This window comes from Pristis pectinata, chromosome X (genome assembly GCF_009764475.1).
Source record: "Pristis pectinata isolate sPriPec2 chromosome X, sPriPec2.1.pri, whole genome shotgun sequence".
In the NCBI taxonomy this organism is placed as follows: Eukaryota; Metazoa; Chordata; class Chondrichthyes; order Rhinopristiformes; family Pristidae; genus Pristis; species Pristis pectinata.
The window spans coordinates 5,250,443-5,270,899 of record NC_067450.1 but is presented as its reverse complement, the minus strand read 5'-3'; the positions used below and the strand labels follow the sequence as shown (position 1 = coordinate 5,270,899).

General features: G+C 39.3%; 1 protein-coding gene across 1 annotated transcript in view; it reads left to right on the top strand.

Annotated features, from left to right (window-relative positions):
* The window catches only part of kmt2d (lysine (K)-specific methyltransferase 2D), a 148,655-nt gene that overhangs the window by 57,388 nt on the left and 70,810 nt on the right, over nt 1-20,457 (top strand). Inside the window, exons 26-32 of the mRNA XM_052009427.1 lie at nt 8,134-8,271; nt 10,289-10,477; nt 12,684-12,795; nt 13,553-13,803; nt 14,165-14,238; nt 18,024-18,074; nt 18,237-20,180. Of these exons, the coding sequence (XP_051865387.1) occupies nt 8,134-8,271; nt 10,289-10,477; nt 12,684-12,795; nt 13,553-13,803; nt 14,165-14,238; nt 18,024-18,074; nt 18,237-20,180 (2,759 nt within the window). The remainder of the gene's footprint in view (nt 1-8,133; nt 8,272-10,288; nt 10,478-12,683; nt 12,796-13,552; nt 13,804-14,164; nt 14,239-18,023; nt 18,075-18,236; nt 20,181-20,457) is intronic.

Genomic DNA, 20,457 nt, shown 5'->3' with positions numbered 1-20,457 from the left:
ACCCCTACCCCCACCAGCCGGCCCAGCCAGTGCAGTGAGCATGAAAGAGAAATACAGAGATAGTAGGAGGTGTTAAGAGTTATAAAGTGCAGAGAAATGAGGCAAGGGACTGAGGGAGGCAAGGTTCAAGGAGCTGAGGAATGTAACATTCCTTTAGCAAACTCCTACATTCCCAGTTTCAAAAACCAGTTTTGCATGTAGTCCTACATTAGCTTGCTATTTCCTGTTCTATTCCCCTGACACCAAGATGGGTGGAGATGCCCTTCCTCTTGCTGTACAGTTGTCTTGTGCCTCATCATGTCCCCTATAAGATTACCTTTTATCCAGTGCACTCTTGCATTCGCTCTTCCATTTAATATCCTCTTTTATTTTCTATCCTCACTCTTTCCCCCTATCCCTACCAACTATCTTCATCCCACTTCCTCTCTTTTTTCTCACTTTTGCAGAAGAAAAGTTCAAAGTACTGCATCCAAATAGATTTACAAATTCCTTTTTCATCTTGATAAGCTTTTTAATGTAAATTTATTTTAATTTCTATGTAATCCTTCATTTTAGTCTGTTCTTTGCAACCTCAATGACACATAATGCATTTAATGAGGTTTATGTAAGGAAAAAATAGACACAGGTGTTGAAAGTATGGTTAATAATATTCTACAGTGAAAACATGGAAACATGGTTTATTCAGACAGTGCCCATCATTGCCGCCACCATTCATATAGCATGCATCGAGTCTCACTGTGAAATCCATGTGGTGTGTTCATAGCTCTCTTCTTGAGTTATGATGAAGGCGACTTTTTTATAGCATGTAACACCTGTGAATGGTTGAAATAAAAACAAAATGCTGGAAAAAGTTAACAAGTGAGGTTGCATTCTGTGGGGAGAGAAGTAGTTAACGTTTCAGGTCAATAACCCTGTTTGCTTGAAAGATGGGGGTAGAGGGGTGCATGGTGGAGACTTTTTTTTAAAAGAGCTATTTATGAACTGGAATTGGCTACCTGAAGGGGTAGTAGAAGCAGATTCACCAACAATTTTCCAGAGGAAATCAGATGTATATTTTAAAAGGCTATTGGGAAGGGAAGTGAGACTAACTGAATATCTCTTTTGAAAAGTCAACACAGGCTCAGTAGCCCTTCTATGTTGCATCATTGGAGCCCTCAGAACTGGAAATGTACTAATCTGCATATTGTAAGTGGGACTGTAAAATCAGCTGTCATTATTTTTAAAGGGGTCAATTAAGTTGCTGAAAATTATAAATTCTTAAGGCTGGCATGTTTTTCACTCAGCCATTTGACATTTATAAATTATAACATGTTTTTGTATAAATTATAAAAACAATTTGAAATGTATAAACTTTAAAAATTGTATTAGAAAATTGGTAGCTGTGTTGGGGGGAAAAATGCACTTTCCTGAGGCCTAAAGCCCATTTTGTGGTCTGGGATTTGGATTTGTTTTTGAAGCCTATCTTCTGCCCTGGAAATTTGACTCCTGGGACATCTCTCTCCTTTCCACATTGACAGTGAGGACACACCACCTTGTGTCTATTTGCTGATCTCCTGTTTCTGGTACATTTGCTCTGATCTGTTTGCCCTTAATATCAAATTATTTCTTCCCATCCCATAAAATGAACCTATCATAATGATAAACTTTCATTCTGCAAAATTTGTAAATGCATCAAAATCACGCCTGTGGCCTTGCACAAATCCCAAAGATGTTTTGTCTTTTGCATATTTGATATTGATGTCAATGAAGGAATTAATGATTTGATCAGATCAGCAACAAAACACAAAAGGAATATTGAGGAAATTTATTTTATGCTATGATTAAAAACCTGCAATGTTTTGTGCTAATCTATAGAGTTGAGTTTTCTAAGAGTTTTTGGTGTTTCTTTGAAGATGTATCTTGTAACATTTGTTAATTGCCTTTCACCAGTCTTGCTTCTAGTATATTGAATGTGGAAATGGAGACAGTGCTTCCTCTTGTGGGGGAAAATCTAGAACTTGTCACTGTTTAAAAATGAGGGATTTAAAAATTATGAGGTATAAAATAATTTAATACAGAGATGGGGTGACATTTTTCTCTCTGAGGATTGTGAACCCTTAAAACGCTCTTCCTCAAGGGGTAGTGAAATGGTTTTTTTGAACATTATGAAGGCAGAGATAGATTCTTGGCAAGCAAGGGGGTGAGAGGTTACTGAGGGAAGGTGAAGTTTACAGTCAGTTCAGCTGTAATCTTATTAAATGGCATAGCAGGTTCAAGAGTTTTTATTTCTTGAAATAAAAGTCATTCATTTCATCTGATTTTCTGGCCAAGGTGCAGTAACTTTGAAGCAGCCATAACTGTCCCATGATTAACTGGTAGAGTCTACAAGCCACAAACTGGATGTTTTGCTGGCTTGGACCATTTTTTTGAAAGGAGTATATAAGGGAATTGGCTTTGAAGGAACAAGCCACTTTAAAATTGTTCCATCTAAGTAGCCAGCCATCAGAAATATCGAGTGTTTGAAGCTGACCATAGGAGACCACCAAATATATACTTTAAGTGATCAAAATTCTGTAACTATTATGCACTCCTACATATAACGTACTTTCTGGAACATTTCCAATTCATATAGTTATATATTTTGAGAATATAGAAATAGGGTTCTAATCTAATGTTATGCAATTCTCTATTTTTTGCAAAACAACTTAAAAATTACAATAAAAACAAAATATTGGAAACACTTAGCACATCAGGCAGCCTCTTGGAATGAGAAATATTTAATGTTTCGAGTCAAAGACAATTTGTCAGAACTGGGGGGAAAAGATGCAATTGCAGAGGATTAGTGGGGGGGGGGGGGTTGCAAATGGATAAGACAAAGGGGATCATCTCTGATATGGTGAGGCCTGGATTGTGGTGGGGATAAACTGAAGATGAAGTCATCCAGTTGACAGAGAGTGCACGTGAACAAAGGAACATAAAAGCTGTGAAATGAGGGCAGTTAGGGAGAGCACAATAAAAGAATGTAAAAAGCTGCAAAATGCAAAGCTGTATGAAATGCCTGGCAGGTTAATCGATGCTAATGGACAGAGAAAAACTGAGCCAATGTTACAGATGGATTTGCAACAGAACTGAGCAGTTCTGATGCAAACAGAGTAAGTGAGTTATCTGAAGTTCTAGAGTCTAGAAGGCTGCAACATGCCTAGATGGAAGATGAGGTGCAGTTCCTCAAGTTTTTGTGCCTTGTTATAACAGCGTAGGGGGTCAGAGTGGGAGTGGAAAATTGGCACGGGCTTGAAAAAAGCTTACTGCAATGACTGACTCTTGGTGAGCAGTTATTTCATTTTAAATAGATTCGTTTCGAGCAATTTTGAATTTATCAAGCTTCTGATTCTCCTTATGTCTTCTCGCACACTCCAGTGTTTTCTACATTGTTGAAATGGTGCATGTGCCTATGGGAAGACAGGACTCATGAAACATTCGAACTGCCTTTGAAAAAAAATTAACAATCCATTGCATGTTACTCCTGGGGAATTAGTTGAAGGCATTGAAGCAGTAAAGTTATGCTGCTTTTTAATATTGTGTATCAATATTTACCTTCTGCAGTCTTTAATTCTTGCTTTAAAGTCACATTGTTTAGAAACAATAAGCACTTTATTTCAGTTAGCTATTTTTCTATTTCCTTAAAACATAAAGTTGATTACTAATGACCCTTTTCCAGGATGAATGTTCCCTGAAGTGGGCTATGGCCACGGTTATTATCATCCACCTTTCTATCAATTTGATTATAGAGGTTGGATTACCTTCAGTTTGCACTAGTATTGCAGCAGCGTAGATATCCACTATGGGCTTTGTAAATGTACACTTAACCAATGACACGACTGTAAATGTCAGACTAGGACCCATTTGCGCACATCCATTTATTGTTTCATTTATGAGCATATTAGTCTGCTTGTAATTTGATTGGTTCACTACACTGACCATAGAGTTATTCCTAGAATGCAAGCTTTCTGGTTAACATGCGATATCGGTAGAGATTCTGGAATACTCCATGGCACTTTGATGTTTGTCATGAAACTCGTTTGGTTTAGGCCGTACACAGTGATTGGGCTGTGTCATCATACAGGGATGGTTGTGGACTCTTTTGGTTGGAAAGAGTAAATGGCTTTTTCTTGCTACTGTTCATTTTTACCTTTTTTGTTTTTATTGTACTTTTGGGTTTTTAGGTTTCGATCTCAGTCCTTTCCACGCAGACAGCTCCCTCTCTCCCTTTGGTAAGCAGTCAGACCCTCTCGCCACTATTTGCGTGTTCACGTGTTAACATCAGTAGTTTGTACCTGGGTGCTTGTATGTCTGCTTGCATCTTCATAGAGGATATTCACGTGACATCACCAGTCTATTCAGCGAGTTACTGGTCAAGTGCTAAAAAAAAATTTTTTTAGCAATTGTGAACGTAATTTTTTTTTTGCTTTCTTGCCTTTAAATCTTCTGAAATTTTGTCTGTAAAATGCATGTCAAAATCAGTTTGCATTCACAAAATATCTCAGAAGTAACAATTGTGATTGTAGATTGTCCTGCGTCATAGTTTATACTTAATCAAATATTTGCATTGTCGTAAAGGTGTAGTGAGTTGAATATAAAAACTGTTTTGAGGCATGGGAGTCTTTTGGCATTTATTGGCAGATTGAGCATGCACACGTCTTGTCACTGATCATTGGTGCAAATTTCATTCATTCAACTAAATGTCCAGGTTTACAAAAAATGAATTTTGTTTGCACCATAGTATTTATTTATAAGCTGATTTGCCAGTTTGTTCAAAGCTTTCCCAGTCTCCTGTATAAAATTATTATGGTGGTTTTTGGGCAAGTTGGTGATCATACCAAGTGGAGTGACCCTTAGTATTATGGACCAGAGGATCCCAGATTTGAAGCCTGGCCTGTGCTGGCTTAGCTGATTTTCAAATGGGTTGCAGTTGTGTCCCATTCTTTTCTCAGCTGATCACCACCAATAAACCCTACTACCAGTGGGAAGATTACCTTTGTGAATTTTGGCTGATTTCAGCATCTGACTTGGTTGTGATATGCTCTAATATTAATAGCCTGCAGAACTTGATTGGGTAACAACCAGTGAGAATGAATGAATGTAAAGTTGTCAGCACCCTTATGACTGTTTCCCAGGAAGCGTCAAGTACATTCAACAGACGAGAGTCAGGAGATTTTTTTATATATAGGGAGATGTAATTGTGATCAGTGTTATTTGCACAGAATGAAGTGTGTTGATAGATTTGGGAAGTTGATACTATTGTATCCAAACTAATCCATGCACAAGCAGTTGAGTTGACTGCTGCTAATTGAGATTGTTGGTAAATCCCGTTTTTATTTTGCTAATTGTCCTGCAGAGTTGAATAATAAGATGATGACAATATTGTAGGCGTACGTCTGAAACTGCTAATTGTGATTATTGATGCCTTCAATAGAATGTGTTGACTGTTGTCCTGTGCATGGCTTCTAAAGACACAGTGAGTGACACAATGCACATCTTCTATTCAGTGGAAGTTCACTTTTTGCTGGAATTCTTTTATGCATTGTTATACATCAGAATAGCCTGCAAAGCCTTTTGCAATTCATGTGAAGACAAGAAGACTCTGCCTGTACAAAGATGTACGCTCACCTGGGATACCAGTATAGAATTGGGGTCAATTTTTGGGAAATTAGAATTTTTCAGTAACCAAACTGAATTATTAAGAAGGTAGTACTTGCATAAGGAATTGGGCTTATTGATCCGTCGTTAATTTTAATACCGAAGGCAAATTTTTAAGCAAGTAATAGTTTGAAAGTATAGTGGGGTAATTGGTTTGTTTGATTATCAAGCAGGCTTGGGTTTATCAGGGCAACCCCTTGTCTTGGGTCTGACCAATTCAATTGGAAATAGCTCATGAACAAAGTGATTGGTTTGGTGTATTCTGTGAAACAATGTGAAAACAGCTAGCTCTAATCAAGAGACTGGCCTGAGGTTTGAGCCGAAGGGTGTGTGAAAATCAAATGGTTTAAGTAGGGGAAAAAAATTTGGGAGCTATTCCAAAGTTTTAAGGTAGTTATTTGCTTTCCTTGTTTTTGTTGTCTGGCTTCTTAACATGTGCCTCCAATGTACTACTTTAATTTATACACTTTTCCTTTGTGTGGCAGTTTGTTTACAGTTTCGAATCCAGGTTCATGTGTAGCTTTTTCCACTGCAATTAATTAAATTTAATCCTATGATGACAGTAGTAATGTCAGACTTGGATCTACTTTTTACACTGTAACCAAGGATAGTTCAGTCACAAAATTGACCTGACTTATTACCATCCCAGGAAGTTGCTGAGCAGCGAAGGTGATATTTCAGTTTTGTTCCTCTTTCAGAAATTGATCACTAATCCGCTATTTAAATTGAGCATAAAAAGCACAAGTTCCAAATAATGCCACAACCTGGGACTGACTTCCATATGCACATGACAGTGTACGTGTCTGTGGATGTTTGAATTTAATTCAGAATGTTGGTATAATTCAACATGTTGAGATGCACCTATGGTGGTGCTCGTCTTCCTGGCGAATACCACTCATAGCCTCTGTAAAAAATGCATTCTTCTTTATCTGTATGCATCTCTTGTTTTACTCTAGAAGAATTATAGAAATTCCAAGGTATCCATGTTGGCCAAAAAAAAAATAGCTATGCAGTTCAATTCCTCTTTCACCTCTTGTGCTGTAACCATTATAGGCTATATTTCTGCTGACATCACCTTTTCAGGGATTGTGTGTTCAGACCTCCACTGTCTGCTGCAATTTTTTCACCAACTATCTAAAATCTGTATCCCCAAGTTATTGAATTTTGTACTGAGGGATTTGGGTCCATCTTATCAAGTCTGTCTAGGTCCATCATAATTTCATACACAATTAAATCTCTCCTCAACCTCATTTGTTCCAAGAAAAGCAACCCCAGCCTAACCAATCTCTCCTCACACCTAAACTTGTCCAGCCCTAGCATGCTCTCCAAGGTCCTTTTTGTCTTCCACACTCTATTCATTTACCAGTTATTCTGTACTTGATTTGTTTGCCCTCGCCAAATGTGTTGCAGTTCTCTGGATTGAGCTCCACTTGGCGCTTTGCTTATGTTTGTTGCAGTCACCAGGCCAAATACTAGCCACTTATGATTACTTGCAGTTGATTTGTCTGGGCAGGTAATCATTGAGAAGTTGAATATGGTATCAATATTAGCTTTATCAGTTTGAGTATTTCATAAATTTAATTCATTTTTTGGGAGCCTGATAGCCTGTAGTTTTATAACCATTCAGGAAATGTAGATTTCTTTTTGAGATCTAAATTGTGCATCCTTTAATTACTGATATTGAAATCTCACTAAAATTAGGAAAGTTACCTCAAAGCAAGTCCTTGGCGCTTTTTTTGGAGACTTTTTAGGGTTTTTTATTACTTTTTGACGACGGTCACAGAGGTCAATTATTACACATCAACTATTAAGCCAGCAATAATGCATGAGATCACTGGTTTGTATAGCTGTTCGATAGTGACTTTACCAACTGAGCCACTGAGGGAGCTTTAGTTCGCTTCTTAGAATGACCTTCTAAATAACAAATGCTGATCATTTTTGAGTTTTGTGACCTTCATTCATGAGTTGAAGATGACATTCCATAAGTAACAAAGCCATTAAATTTCAGTGGTGTACCTAACAAGAAGCAATGTTTGTTGTAATATGTCGTGAGAATAGTCTGTTTCCACAACCATAAATAAAGTGTCTCGCTGTGTTGTGCTCCACCTTGTATTTTGAGTGGAAATAGGACTGCTAATGAATTTGATTGATAAGCAGGCCCTAGACTGAAACCTGCCATTACTTCGTTGTGAATTTTAACAGTATCAGTCATGTCATATTTTGGGTTTGTATTTGTTATTTGACTAATTTCCCGCAAATCAGTAGATGTTTATAATAATGTTTAAAACTTTTTTTGTCATTTCCTTTGGGAGGAAACATTATTCATATCAAACTTAATATTTGAGGAGGCAACCTACACTTTTTCCCTTTTAAATGATATTGAAATTTACTCCATTTTGTCTACATATCTGCCAAAAATTCTGTTCAGTAACTTATCATGGTGCTCCTTTCTTTAAGCTGGGATTGACGTCTCATCCATTACGGATGAACTTTCATCCAGTCACCCTGATGAAAGCTCAAAGCGAAACCAAGCTTTTAATGATGTTCCAGTGGAGGGTGCCCTCAGCTCAGATCTTGACAAGATTGTAACAGAGGGTAGGTATTAGAGCATTTTTTTAAAAAAAAAACGGATCCTGGGGGTGGGGGATGGAATTGCTTTTGGTTTTTTTTGAAGCTGCAGTTTACAAGTTAAGAATGTATAGAGTTACAGTTCAATGTTTTGTTTAAGTTTTTATCTTTGTCTATATAAGATTTAGAATACTGATATGCGGGATAAAGGATTAAAAGTGACAACAAGTCACCTGGAGTTGGACTTTCAAACTTACTGATGTGCTTGGTAGTTTCCCAAACTCTCATCTCTCCCTTTCTCTCCAGTAAAACTTTCACTTCACCCATCTTGTTTTCTCTAGTATGGGCCCAATCTTGTTCCCAATATCCAAGACATACCTGAACATTTCTAGCACAGAACTGATTTATTCATTCAGCAGCAAACCTGTTTGGACAACATCAGATGAAATTAAGCTTCACACATCTCAACCAAAACCACTCATTGTTTTAAGGTGAAGAGCAAGTTATAACCCTTGGCTTATTTTTTCCACCATAAAAGATTTTCTAAAACCTCTATTTCTCTTTATCCTCAGCTTCTATAAGTGTCAGGAGCCAAATAGATAGACTATTGTCTTCATTAAGGCTTCATCCTTCCCCTTTCCCACACATCCCTGAACCTGTGACTTTCTCCATGTTCTATTATGCCTACCCCTTTTGCTCTCTCCAGACCATTGTCCATGAAGTCCACATCCTGCTCCTTGAACTGCATTTTCACTAAATTTCTCATTATTCAATTCCTGTTCCAGAGTTGTATGCTAGCCAACGTAAATGGCTTGGTTTCCTCAGTTGGTCTTGCTTCCCTTCAAAAAGGCCAACGTCTTTTTTTAAATCCTGCTCTTGATTCCTCTGTCCTTGCAAACTACTGTTCCATATTCAATCTCCCTCTCTTTAAGTCTTTAAATGGGGCGTTACTTCCCAAATCTGTTTATCTTTCCCACATTTTTACATTTGAATCTCTCCAATCGACATTCTGGCCCTGGAATAGTGTAAAAATGGCCCTAACTGAAGTCGCTAATGGCTCTAATGCATTATCATTTCACTTTCTCCTGTCTTATTAAATGTCCAACATTTTAGATGAGCTCTTCTTTCTTCTAGTTAAGTGTAGGGAGAACTAAGTTGATGCCTTTGGCTCCAGGCACAGGCTACCATATCTTTCTGCTCCCCTCCCCAACCTTGGTTTCTGTCTTGACCAGACTGCATTTAGCTTCGCTACACGTTTTGGTCATAAGCCAAACAACTTTCCTGTGTTCTCCTCCACAAAGATGGTTTATTTCCATCTCCATCACCTCACTTGACTACATCTCTGCTTCAACCCATCTGCTGTTTGATTTCTCATTCATATCTTTAAGACATTGATAACTTGTTCGGTTTTACACATCCCTTTGCCACCCTCGCCTCCCAAAATTAACATTTCCTTTTGACTTTGCCTTTCGTTATTCTGAAATTCAGTCCCACCCCCCACAACCAGAAAGCACTTGTGTCTTTATATTTTCTTTTCTTAAGGCCTTGCTTTAAAACGACATCTTTTAGCAACCATCTTTATTTTTGTGGTATTTGATATCCATGTGATAATTATGTGAAGCGCCTTGGGATGTTTTTCTTTGATATAAACCAGTATTGTTCTTGGCAATGGAATTCTCGAGCATTTTTGGTCAGTTTCCCTCGCGTTCCCCTGCAACCCCCCCTCGCCCCACGTCTTCTTTCATAAAGGTACTGACTCTTGGTGCCATATTCTTAAGATATTTCCAAGCATTTGCGAGGGGACAGTGCAGCATTGTTTTGCCTTTGCTAATCATCCAAAGGCAGATTGTGAATGCCCATTTGAAAACTAGTTGATTTGTAAAGGAGGCATTGGACCCACAAGGAGTTGATGATAAAGGAATGCATTCTTTTTTTTAATTTGATTTAAGCTTCTAGCATGTTGATGTTTAGAATTTGTTTAATAATTTAATTGATACAATAGCTTCACTGTTACATCTCGAGAATAAATTCTTTCTTCATTCAGAACTGGCACAAATGGAGAGTAAAGACGTACAGCAGCTCTTCACTGATGTTCTGGGATCACAGGGAAATCATCCACTTCCAGAATCAACACTGAGTAGTGTCAAAACAGTATCTGAAAGCCATCTTCTCACTTCCCATGGGTTAGGAGAACTCATCAGACCTTCATTAAGCCAGCAATCTCTACTTCCTGGTAAAGGGAATACATATTTTTCATATAGTTAAGTTTTAGCTAGCACATGTCAGCTGTATTAGACCATTCAATAGATTACTTGGTTGGGGCTTGAACCTATTGGTTTGAGCTTCACTGTCCCTTTTTTAAAAATTCTCGTGCATGTTACTTGTTTCATTCCAGCTCATCTACAATTCATTTCAGCCATGGAAAGACCACACACTCTTTGTTATCTCACCCTTTCCCTTGTGATGCTCTGCAAGCACGAGTTTAACTGTCCTGCCCAGGGTTCTTGTAGTCTGTCTCACATCAGATTGTATTCACAATTAAAGATCAAGCTGATGTGTGAATGCTAAGTGTGGATATATTTGGGTAGAATACTCTAGTTTTGGAAGAACTTGGGTTGGTTAATGCAGAGAGAGACTTGGGAAAGCTTGATCAGGTTGCCAAGTTTTCCTGTTGTGTTCATTTAACTGTCTGTTCATTGCCCTGCTCTGTACCTGATGGTTGTTCTGTTTCCCTAAACACTTGCTGTTCACTCTGTTTGAATGTTTCCTAATCTGCTAAGATGTGAAAGAGGAGAGCAAGAGAACTGTTGGAGGTGGTGAAAGAGATCCTCAACAGTTATGGGGTTCTATGTAGCAAAGAGCTTGTGTTTGGCCTTAAGAATATAGGTTGCTTTAGCTAGGATAGTTCAGGAGGTTTTTATTTAATGTTTAAAGCTAGATATTTTGTCAAAAATACATTATTTGTATGAGATGGGAGCACCATTAAAAGTGTTCCTTTCTATCCAGGACTTTTGCTAGCACCCTTTGAAAATGTTTTCTGCAGCAAGTGAGGAGCAATGCCATTGGGTTACTCTGCCCTTTCTACCCCTGATTGTTCATTATTCTGGGACTGGGTTGTACTCTTGAGGCATGACGAATTCCAGGCATCTCAAGTATTCTTGCCGTTTGTATTTCTACACCCAGCTGCCCCTGTTAGAGCCACCACCAACTTTCTCATTGCACAAGTTCCAGTTTCAGTTTTCTTTAGATTCTCTCTCGTGGCTGCTTGCGACCTAAATATTTAAAAGCACCACCTCCATCCTTTTTGCTCACTTGTTACCTGGCAAGAACTGAAATAAGTATTTCCCTAACAAGTATTTCTGAAAGTTAAGCATGTCCTAAATGGTTCTTTATTGTACAATGTTATCTCTCCCTGGTGCTCCATGTGCCACACACTACTCTCTGGATATTGCCCTTCCTTGATGGTTATACATGAAAATTGAGGTATCTGATAATCTAAATGGAGAAAAAAACCACAGATAAATTAGCATTAAATATTTAGGGATTAATTTACATCAAGTATGTGGCGATATCAAAGAGACTTGGGGCACTGGGTTTAATCATAAAATATTAGTGCAGTTGCTAATGGGAATACAGTAGCATAGAGGTTAAGATTAGTGGTTCCTGGATTGATGATCCAGAGACGTTCAAACCCCACAATGTTCGGAGAGGCTTTTAAATTATATTAAATATGTTCTGGAATTGAAAGCGAATAATACTAATGATCCTGAAATTACTGCATTGGGGAAGGAGATGTGACATCATTAGCTGCTGTGGCCTGTGTGCGACTCCAAACCCAAAGTAATGGTTTGACTTTTAACTGCCCTTTGAAGCAACCACTCAAGCAAACCTCTCAGTTGTAGGGTTGGATATTAAATGCTGGGTTTGCCAGAGGCATTAACCCCATACCCCGTTCTGAAGATAAAATTGCAAAATAAAGTTTAAAGCATTGAAGGTGCAATCTTAAGGATATGCTGACCTTAGAGGAAACCAAGTGACAGGTCATTATGATACTGAGTCATTAAGAGCCCAGGGAAGCATGAGTAACATGTTTTGGAGATGAAGAGTTGATGGGATGATTTGATTGAACTGTTTAAAATAACTGAGTATAAATAGGGAAGAATTCCTGATAGTACAGAAATCTGGAGCAAGCTGACAGAATTTGGGGACAGACTGTGAAAATGTGAAATGTTCATTGAAGGAGATGATCATGGGCAGTCATGCCAAACAAAAGTTATTACTACGTTTGAGTTCACGTTTGTTTTTATTAGCTAAAGGAGTGGGTAATGCAAACTGCATTCTAATCAAGACGTTTGGTCAACTTCTGCCTCTTATTTTCTGTGTGTACCTTGTGCATCTTGGAACTGAGTAGGGATCTTATTTTCCTTTATGTTCCATAGGAGGGGCAATGGCCGTTGGGCAACTTGCTCTTGGTGGTTCTTTAGCACAGACTTCATGTGCAGCAGGAGAGTCTTTTCCCAATGTCTGTCAGTCACCATTTCTTGAAAGCAGGTAATCTTTTTAATTTTTTGGGTCTAATTAAAAATAATGCTGACTATTATTTACAGATTTGAAGCTGTTATGAAATCTCAATTTTGCTTCTCCAGTCTTGGTCCCAATGTGCTGCAGAAAGAGCCTCAGTAAAAGCAAAAAAAAGCTTGCAATTTGAATATTGTGTTATAAGATATGTCAAATGTGCAACACAGCTTCTTAGTGACAGTACCAAAGTTTTTTTTTCCCCAGAGTGACTGATCTGTCATCAAAATGGAAAAGTTGAGTTTCTGTTTGCCCAATTGTAGTGTGTCCACTCCCAATGAAGAGACTTTGTGTAAATTTATATAATAGTTGTCATCAAGAATGTGCAGGAGTACTGCTAGAAATTAACCACTAAAAGGTTGGCTTGTTAACCCAGCATGGTGATCATTTGTCAGTAGCTGACAAAACCCTGCTTCAAAGGTTGATTGAAGTTGAGTGGGGAAAATACCAATAATCTTCGCATTAGATTTCAAAAATGATGCAAACTCTCTGGCTTAGAATCCATCATTAGAGCATTAGCTTGACTTACAGGTGCAGAGCTACAGCAGTGACTGTTTGCGTATCATTGGCAGCTACTGAATCCAGGAAACAAAATGTGTTCTTCAATCTTCTAACACCTATCATTCCCAGGCCTATGTTCCTTTCAGACAATAGGTTTATTCTGGGCAGATTGTAAAGTACAAGACACATTGAGGATGTGTTGCATATAATAACATTTTTGATTGATGTACAGGGAAAGGAGTATCCCTTTCAGCCCAGATAGTGGAGAGCAACAGAGCCCGTGGACAACGCCAGCTACGCCAGCTACCCCAACCACTCCAACTACCCCCACCACTCCTACAGAGGGAGAAGGGGATGGACTTTCCTATAACCAGCGAAGTATATTGAGATGGGAAAAAGATGAGGCTTTGGGAGAATTATCAACCATATCACCTGTTCTCTACGCAAATATCAACTTCCCTAACTTGAGACAGGATTACCCAGGTATGCTCCTGTTACCAGTTTGTAAGATTAGTTGAAAGAAAAACTGTTAACATTTTAGATGGGAAAAACCCTGCATCATATGTTCTGACCATGGGTCAGCAACCGCAAACTTTATACCTGTTTCTCTTTCCACAGATGCTGCCTGACCCGAGCATTTTCAACATACTGTTTTTTTCCCCAATTTCAGATTTCCAGCATTTGCAGTTTTTAATTTTCATTGTTCGATTAGTTAATTAACAAGATTATCGCTGTAGTTTTAGTTGTAAAATACATGATGAAAATATTTAAATTCTTATTTTAATTGCTGATAATCTTAAGCAAGTAGAAGTTCCTTAATTTTTTTTAAAAATAATTTCTTCAGATTGGGCAAGTCGTTGTAAACAGATCACTAAGATTTGGAGGAAGGTCCCAGCAGTTGATAAAGCACCATTTCTGGTAAGTACTTATCTCCTTTTGTCACACAAACTTGTAGAAACTTGAGTAAAATTCTGCTTGTATTTCACTCTGCACGGTAATTGAACAAGGTAACAAGTTTTTTTTCCATTAAGTAGCTTTGTCGTTTCGTTCAGAACTATTAATATTTTTGGAACTCGAGTGGGATTTTGTGTTCACTTGCTGAAATGCATTTTGATCTGGCACTATCTGCAGTGACCCACGTTCAATTCCTGAACAAACTTGATTAGTGGTTTGACAAGTACAGGAGCATTATATTTCACTCAAAAGGAATTTGTGTTCTGTCAAATTCACACGTATTAGAGTCACACTGCTGACACCTGGTGAAAGTTGTACTTTATTCAGACTCTTAATCACAAAGTACCACTACTCTCACCTTGCACAGTATACTACCTGTCAAGGCAATCAGTGATCAGTCTCAGTCAGACTTGTGGCTTCCCTTCGTTCTCTGAGTCCCAGACTCAGCATCTCTCCTAGCAAGTGATCTCAGGGTCACTCTGTGATGCCAGTTTCTCGTGCTTTTTCAGGGTTCAATAAGGAGTTGAATCCTGTTTCCAAGACCCATCTTCGACCTAATTCTTTTCTTCGGCTCCATTGAGACAGTACCACATTGGGGCATAGAATACAAGTGCAGGGAGGTTTTGGTACAATGTTATAAAACGTTGGTTAGGCTACAGCTGGAATGTGGTGTGCAATTCTGGTTGCCACACAATAGGAAAGATGTGATTGCACTAGGATTCATTAGGATGTTGCTTGGGATGGAGTGTTTCAGTTATGAAGAGAGACTGGATAGGTTGGGTTTGTTTTCTTTGGAGCAGAGGAGGCTGATGGAGGTATACAAAGTTATGGGAGGCATAGATTGGATAGATAATAAGAAACTTTTCCCCATGGCAGACGTGTCTGAAGACCAGAGGGCAAAGGTTTAATTGAGGAGGAAGATAAGGGGGGATCTGAGAGATCTTTATCATCCAGATGCAATGTGAGCACTACCTGATGGGTAGTAGAGGTAGAGATACTCTCACAATATTTAAGGGATATCAGAACAAGCACTTGAATCACCAAGGCATCATGAGCTATGGACCAAGTACTGGTAAATGGGATTAGTGTACGTTATGGTCAGAATAGATGTGGTGGGCCGACAAGCTGCTTTCTGTGCTCTATGATAATTCATTTTGGGTCCGACCCATTTTGTCCATCTTTGTCCTGTTGCAGCTGGACAAACTACTGCAAAGTATTGCCTCCATTTTCTACTCCACCAGTTGTGGAGCGTTCTTGTTACTGGTTCTGAGCCAACCAGAGGAGTGTGGAATTGATTGCTTCCGACAGTTATATAAAGACCTCATTCCCCATGTAGATCTCATGAGCAAGTCTCAGCACTCGGGTATATCACTGTGTTAACATGGGCCTCATGGCCTTATTACCATAGTAACAAGCCAGCTCCCCTGCCTGTCATTGTGGGCTTGGATGGCATTGGAAGAGTCTTATCTCAAGATAACTTGACGCCTCACGATTAATTAGGCCTCTGAGGCCGTGGCCTTTGTAAAGCGAGCTACCGTTGCAATTCTTTACTTTTACTTAATGAAACTGAACAAATGTTCCATTGGAGTATTGCCCCTTGTACCAGTTTAGTTAATCCTGTGATTAATTAATCCTGGAGATTCACTCCTTCAGTTAAATTGTTATCAATTTCCATGCTTATATTGTCTTACCATTCCCACAAAACCTCAGACCATTAACCAACCAACCTTGCATGTGGCAACCTCCAAATTTGGTTCAAATTGAAAATGCTGTCTGTTGTTCTGTTCTGGGATGGTTGTTTTAACTCTGACCGCCACATTTAGCAAGACTAAAACCACGATTGCTGTGCATGTGCTGGTTCTTGATTGGTGCCAGTCATGAAAGTCTTTGTCCAATAAGTTACCAGTAAGAAATTTGTTTGAACTTTTACATTGAAGTCTGAAGATTATGTGATATTTAAAGTCACAGAATCAAATTCATTTGCCCTTAATTTCAGTACATGCATTTGAGCATCCTAAAACAACTTTTTGCAAAGACTTGTTGACTTCATGTAGGATGTGGTCCTTGTATCCTTTTGAATCAAAGAAATCAAGCTAGTGGCAGCTATAAAAATTGTATAGACTTGGTTTTGGTGCAAATGTCAAATTAACAGGTAGAATAAGGAGCATAGGTAACTGTAAAGAGATCTGTAAGTGCCTTCTGCATAGGAAAACAAAAGTGCAAGCCCTGAAGCAAGTTACTCAGTCCAAGCAATGTGTGTTGGCATTTACCCTCTTGACAAGCGATAGTTCTGTAGCAACAGTTTACATCTCTACAGCAGTTTTAACATAGTTGGAAGTCCCAAGCTGCTTCACAGGAACATAATCAAATAAAAGAAATTCATACTGGGCAAGAGAAGGAGATAAATGGGACAGGTGACTAAATCTTGGTGTAAGAGCTAGGTCTTGAGGAACATTTCAGAGGAGAGTAAAGTGAGGCACTTTAGGGCGTGAATTCCAAAGTTTGGGTTCTAAGTAACTGAAGGCACAGCTGCAGAGGATGTAATGAAGGAAGATCGAATTTATGAGCAGAGTTGATAGAAATGGTGTTTTTAAGTTTTCAGGCTGGAGGAGATGACAGAGATAAGGAGGAATAGGGTCATAAAGGGATTTCATCACTTAGGCAAGAATTTGAAGTTGAGCCCTTTGGTGTATGAGAGGTACAGTAGATTAGCAAACTATCCCCAGTACGTAGTGTGAGTTATGATCAGTAGACGATGAGAATATAGTCAGGAGGGAACCAGAGTCTGTGTTTGGGCAAACAAAGACAAAATTGTGAAGTTTTTTGCATTTGTAATCTGCTTTTGTCTGTGACTCTTAGAATACGAGGAAGACTGAGAAGTGCTGACTTAGTTTTTCTAACTCTTTGGATGGGGGCTTCACTGGCAAGGCTGGCATTTATAGGCCCTCCCCATCTCCCTCAAGGTGGAGGTAGACTGCTGCCTTGAACTGCTTGCAATGTTTGATGGAACTGATCAACTTGTAAGTCTCTTTCATAGAGTAGTTAAGAGTTAGTGGGATTGGAGTAAGAATGATAGCTTTCCTGCCCTCAATGGAAACACTTTTCCTCAACAATTTGACTCCTTCATGGTCACTTAATTGATGCCAGCTTTTTTATTTAATTTATACATTTTTTTTGGAGCTCAATTCAGTTGATGAATTTGATCTTTAATTCTCTTTTAAAACTTTAATTGGCTCAATACTCCTGTTTGGAATTCCATCAACATTAGAACGTACATTTCATAACCAGTTTCATCCATTAGCTGATGCCACTTTTATCAGAGCATTGATCTTTATATGAATTTCACCACACTGGCACTGAAGACTGCTTTGGTAATACAAAGTAATCGTTATTTCATAGAATTCAGTTCCCTTGCAGGCGATGTAGTTTAAAAGATCAGTATTGGAATAAAATGTGTTGTTACGTTGAATATCCAATGGACATTTAATTTATAGGGAAGGCTTGAAATGGTGGTGGTCGTCCTTGGTTTTTGTGGGCCATGGCCTTGATTGGTTAGATTGGAAATTTAGTTATTGCTGTACCTAGTTCTTGAGACTGTTGTCATTGGCATTTTCACTGCACAGATCAGAATCCCATGGCTGACATGAACTACAAGATATCTTTTCTATACAGATTTCATTTGATTAAATATTCTTTCTATCCTCAAAATATTATTTTGTGATTGATTCAGAATCTATCTTGCTTTTCAGCAAAAGGCCAAAGACAACAGGGCAGCTCAGCGCATCAACAAAGCACAGAAGGTAAATAAACTATGTTATTGAAATACTTGGCTTGCGGTCTTGGGCTTTTTTCATTTCACTGAAAATTCTTCTTTTATTTGCCAGTTTATGATACGCTAATGTGTGCTCTCCCTTTATCCTTGATTAACATAAAATATGATCTGTTCTTTGTTGCTTTCATAGCAGGTTGACATGCAAGGTAACAAGCAGCCAAAAATTGAGAGACAAGAGGTAAAGCAGGATCGTAAACCACCTCGTCATCCACATACCCTGACTCAGAGTCCTGCAATGACCAGTCTTGCTCCAGCAACATTAGTTGTGGGGAATTCTGGTTCCCCAGCAGAAATGAGGATTGACGGTTTAGGCCCGAATGCTTCATTACACGGTAATAAATCATTTACTACCTCGACTAATGAATTTGTAAAACTGCAAGCAACAAGCCCATCCCCAAAAGACTCCAGCAGTGACTTGTTCCCAAAACTGCATATGCAGTCTCCAACTGGAGTTGTAGCCCAAGATCCTTTTGGGCATTCGCTAACATCATATCCTCAGGAACCCAATGTTCAGTCTTCCAGTAATCCAAGTCAAGCATCGGCATGGAACAGCCCTCACCACCAGTCAAGTGTACCTCGCCCTGTTGTTCCAGGCCGACCACAGCTGCTTGCCTCTTCAGAGCTACATTCTGCCACACCAGGAATGTCACATCATCAGCATCCTTTAGTCCCAGACTCATTCCTCCGATCTAGAGTGCTTGGTGAATCACACGATACCCATACAGTTGATCAGCCATTAGGAAGTCCAGGGTTTCGATCATCACAGTCGACAGACTGTTACACAAAACCGCTTGAAGCTTTAACGCTGCCATCACCAACTGGAGACCAGTTAAGGCGACTTTCAGATACAGAAATTGGAGCACAGCATCCAAGAAATGAACAGTTTGCAGGAGTCATGAGACAAGATTTAAGTACAAATTCCTTGGCTTCCCTTTACAGAGCTGCAATGTTGGATCCAAATATGAGTGTACGGTCACTTTCAGATGGGAGGGATAGAGATATCTTCAAAGCCCCTTTAACTCCCAGATCATCATATGTGGACCAAACACCTACAGTACCTACTCAACGTTCTCAGGAACTACACCCTCAATCTCAGGGTGTCTCGCCACAGGCTCAGACCGATTTGTACCGCCAGTCTCCTTCCACACCATTTTCTGATCCATACCATCAATCTTCCTTGACACCACGACCATCTTCTAGTGAGAGCTGCTCCCCGTTACCTCCTAAATCACTTCCTGCTGACTCTCTCTCCAGGGTACCAATGAGTCCGCAATCTCAGTGTAGTTCACCGTTGACACCCAGGCCACATTCCAATGAGGCATTTCCTCAGTCTCCCATTGCCTCTAGATTCCAATCACCAGATCCTTATTCAAGGCCACCTTCAAGAGATCCTTACGCTCAGCTTCACAAACCACAGAGATCCCAAATGGTTGACACCGGATTTAAATCCTCTCCAGTGCCTCATGGGCAACCAAGTAGTACCGTTCAACATTCAGCAATGTTTTCTCAGCACAGTGACCCACATCCAAAAGCAGCTTATGTAATGCAGCCTCAGTCTCCAAGGCCTCTCAGTTTTGAGCCATGTGCCAAGACATTTGCCAGCAGTCAACCACAAAATCAATTTCCTTTCACTTCATCACCAGGAGATATGGTTAAAGAATCCCATTCTCAGCCGTCAGTATCTCAGATGCCTCGAACAAATAATTTTCCATCAAGTCATTTAATGGGGAATCAGCTCAATGTAACTGATGCTCATTGCTCTCAACTCAATGCTAGTAATCAGTCAGGGCCTCCAGATGCTGCATCTGTTACAAGAGATGAAGCTTTCACCAATATGCCTTTAAGGCCATCCTTGATCAAGCAAGATACACTACCTTTACAGCAAGATTGTCCATACCAGACTTCTTCTAACAATCGATCAGTAAGTGATTCATCTCCATCAGAGAGAAGCAGCGAGAGTTCCACACAAGTCCACACTCCAGCATCTCCCAGCAGAGACTTGCATGAGCTCCCATTCAACAGGGGAGCACAAACTGGAAATCTGAGTCAGACGGAACTTGAGAAACAGAGACAGGTAATGATAAGTATTACTGGAGTAACTTTTTGGGTGCATGTACGTTACTCTCATGGTATTTTAAGTTTTAACTGATGTTATCCCAGTGCGCTACTAGAAAGTATGAAATTTGAAGTATTGAAAGACCCATTAGCAGTGTCATTGTGGCATGCTGGGTCGCATATGCATTCCCAGTAGGAGAGAATTGCTGCACCATCTGAGCTTCTGTATTTTTGGATGAAACATTAAATTGAGCCCTTGCCTGCCACTTCTGGTGGATGTAAAAGGTCCCATGGCA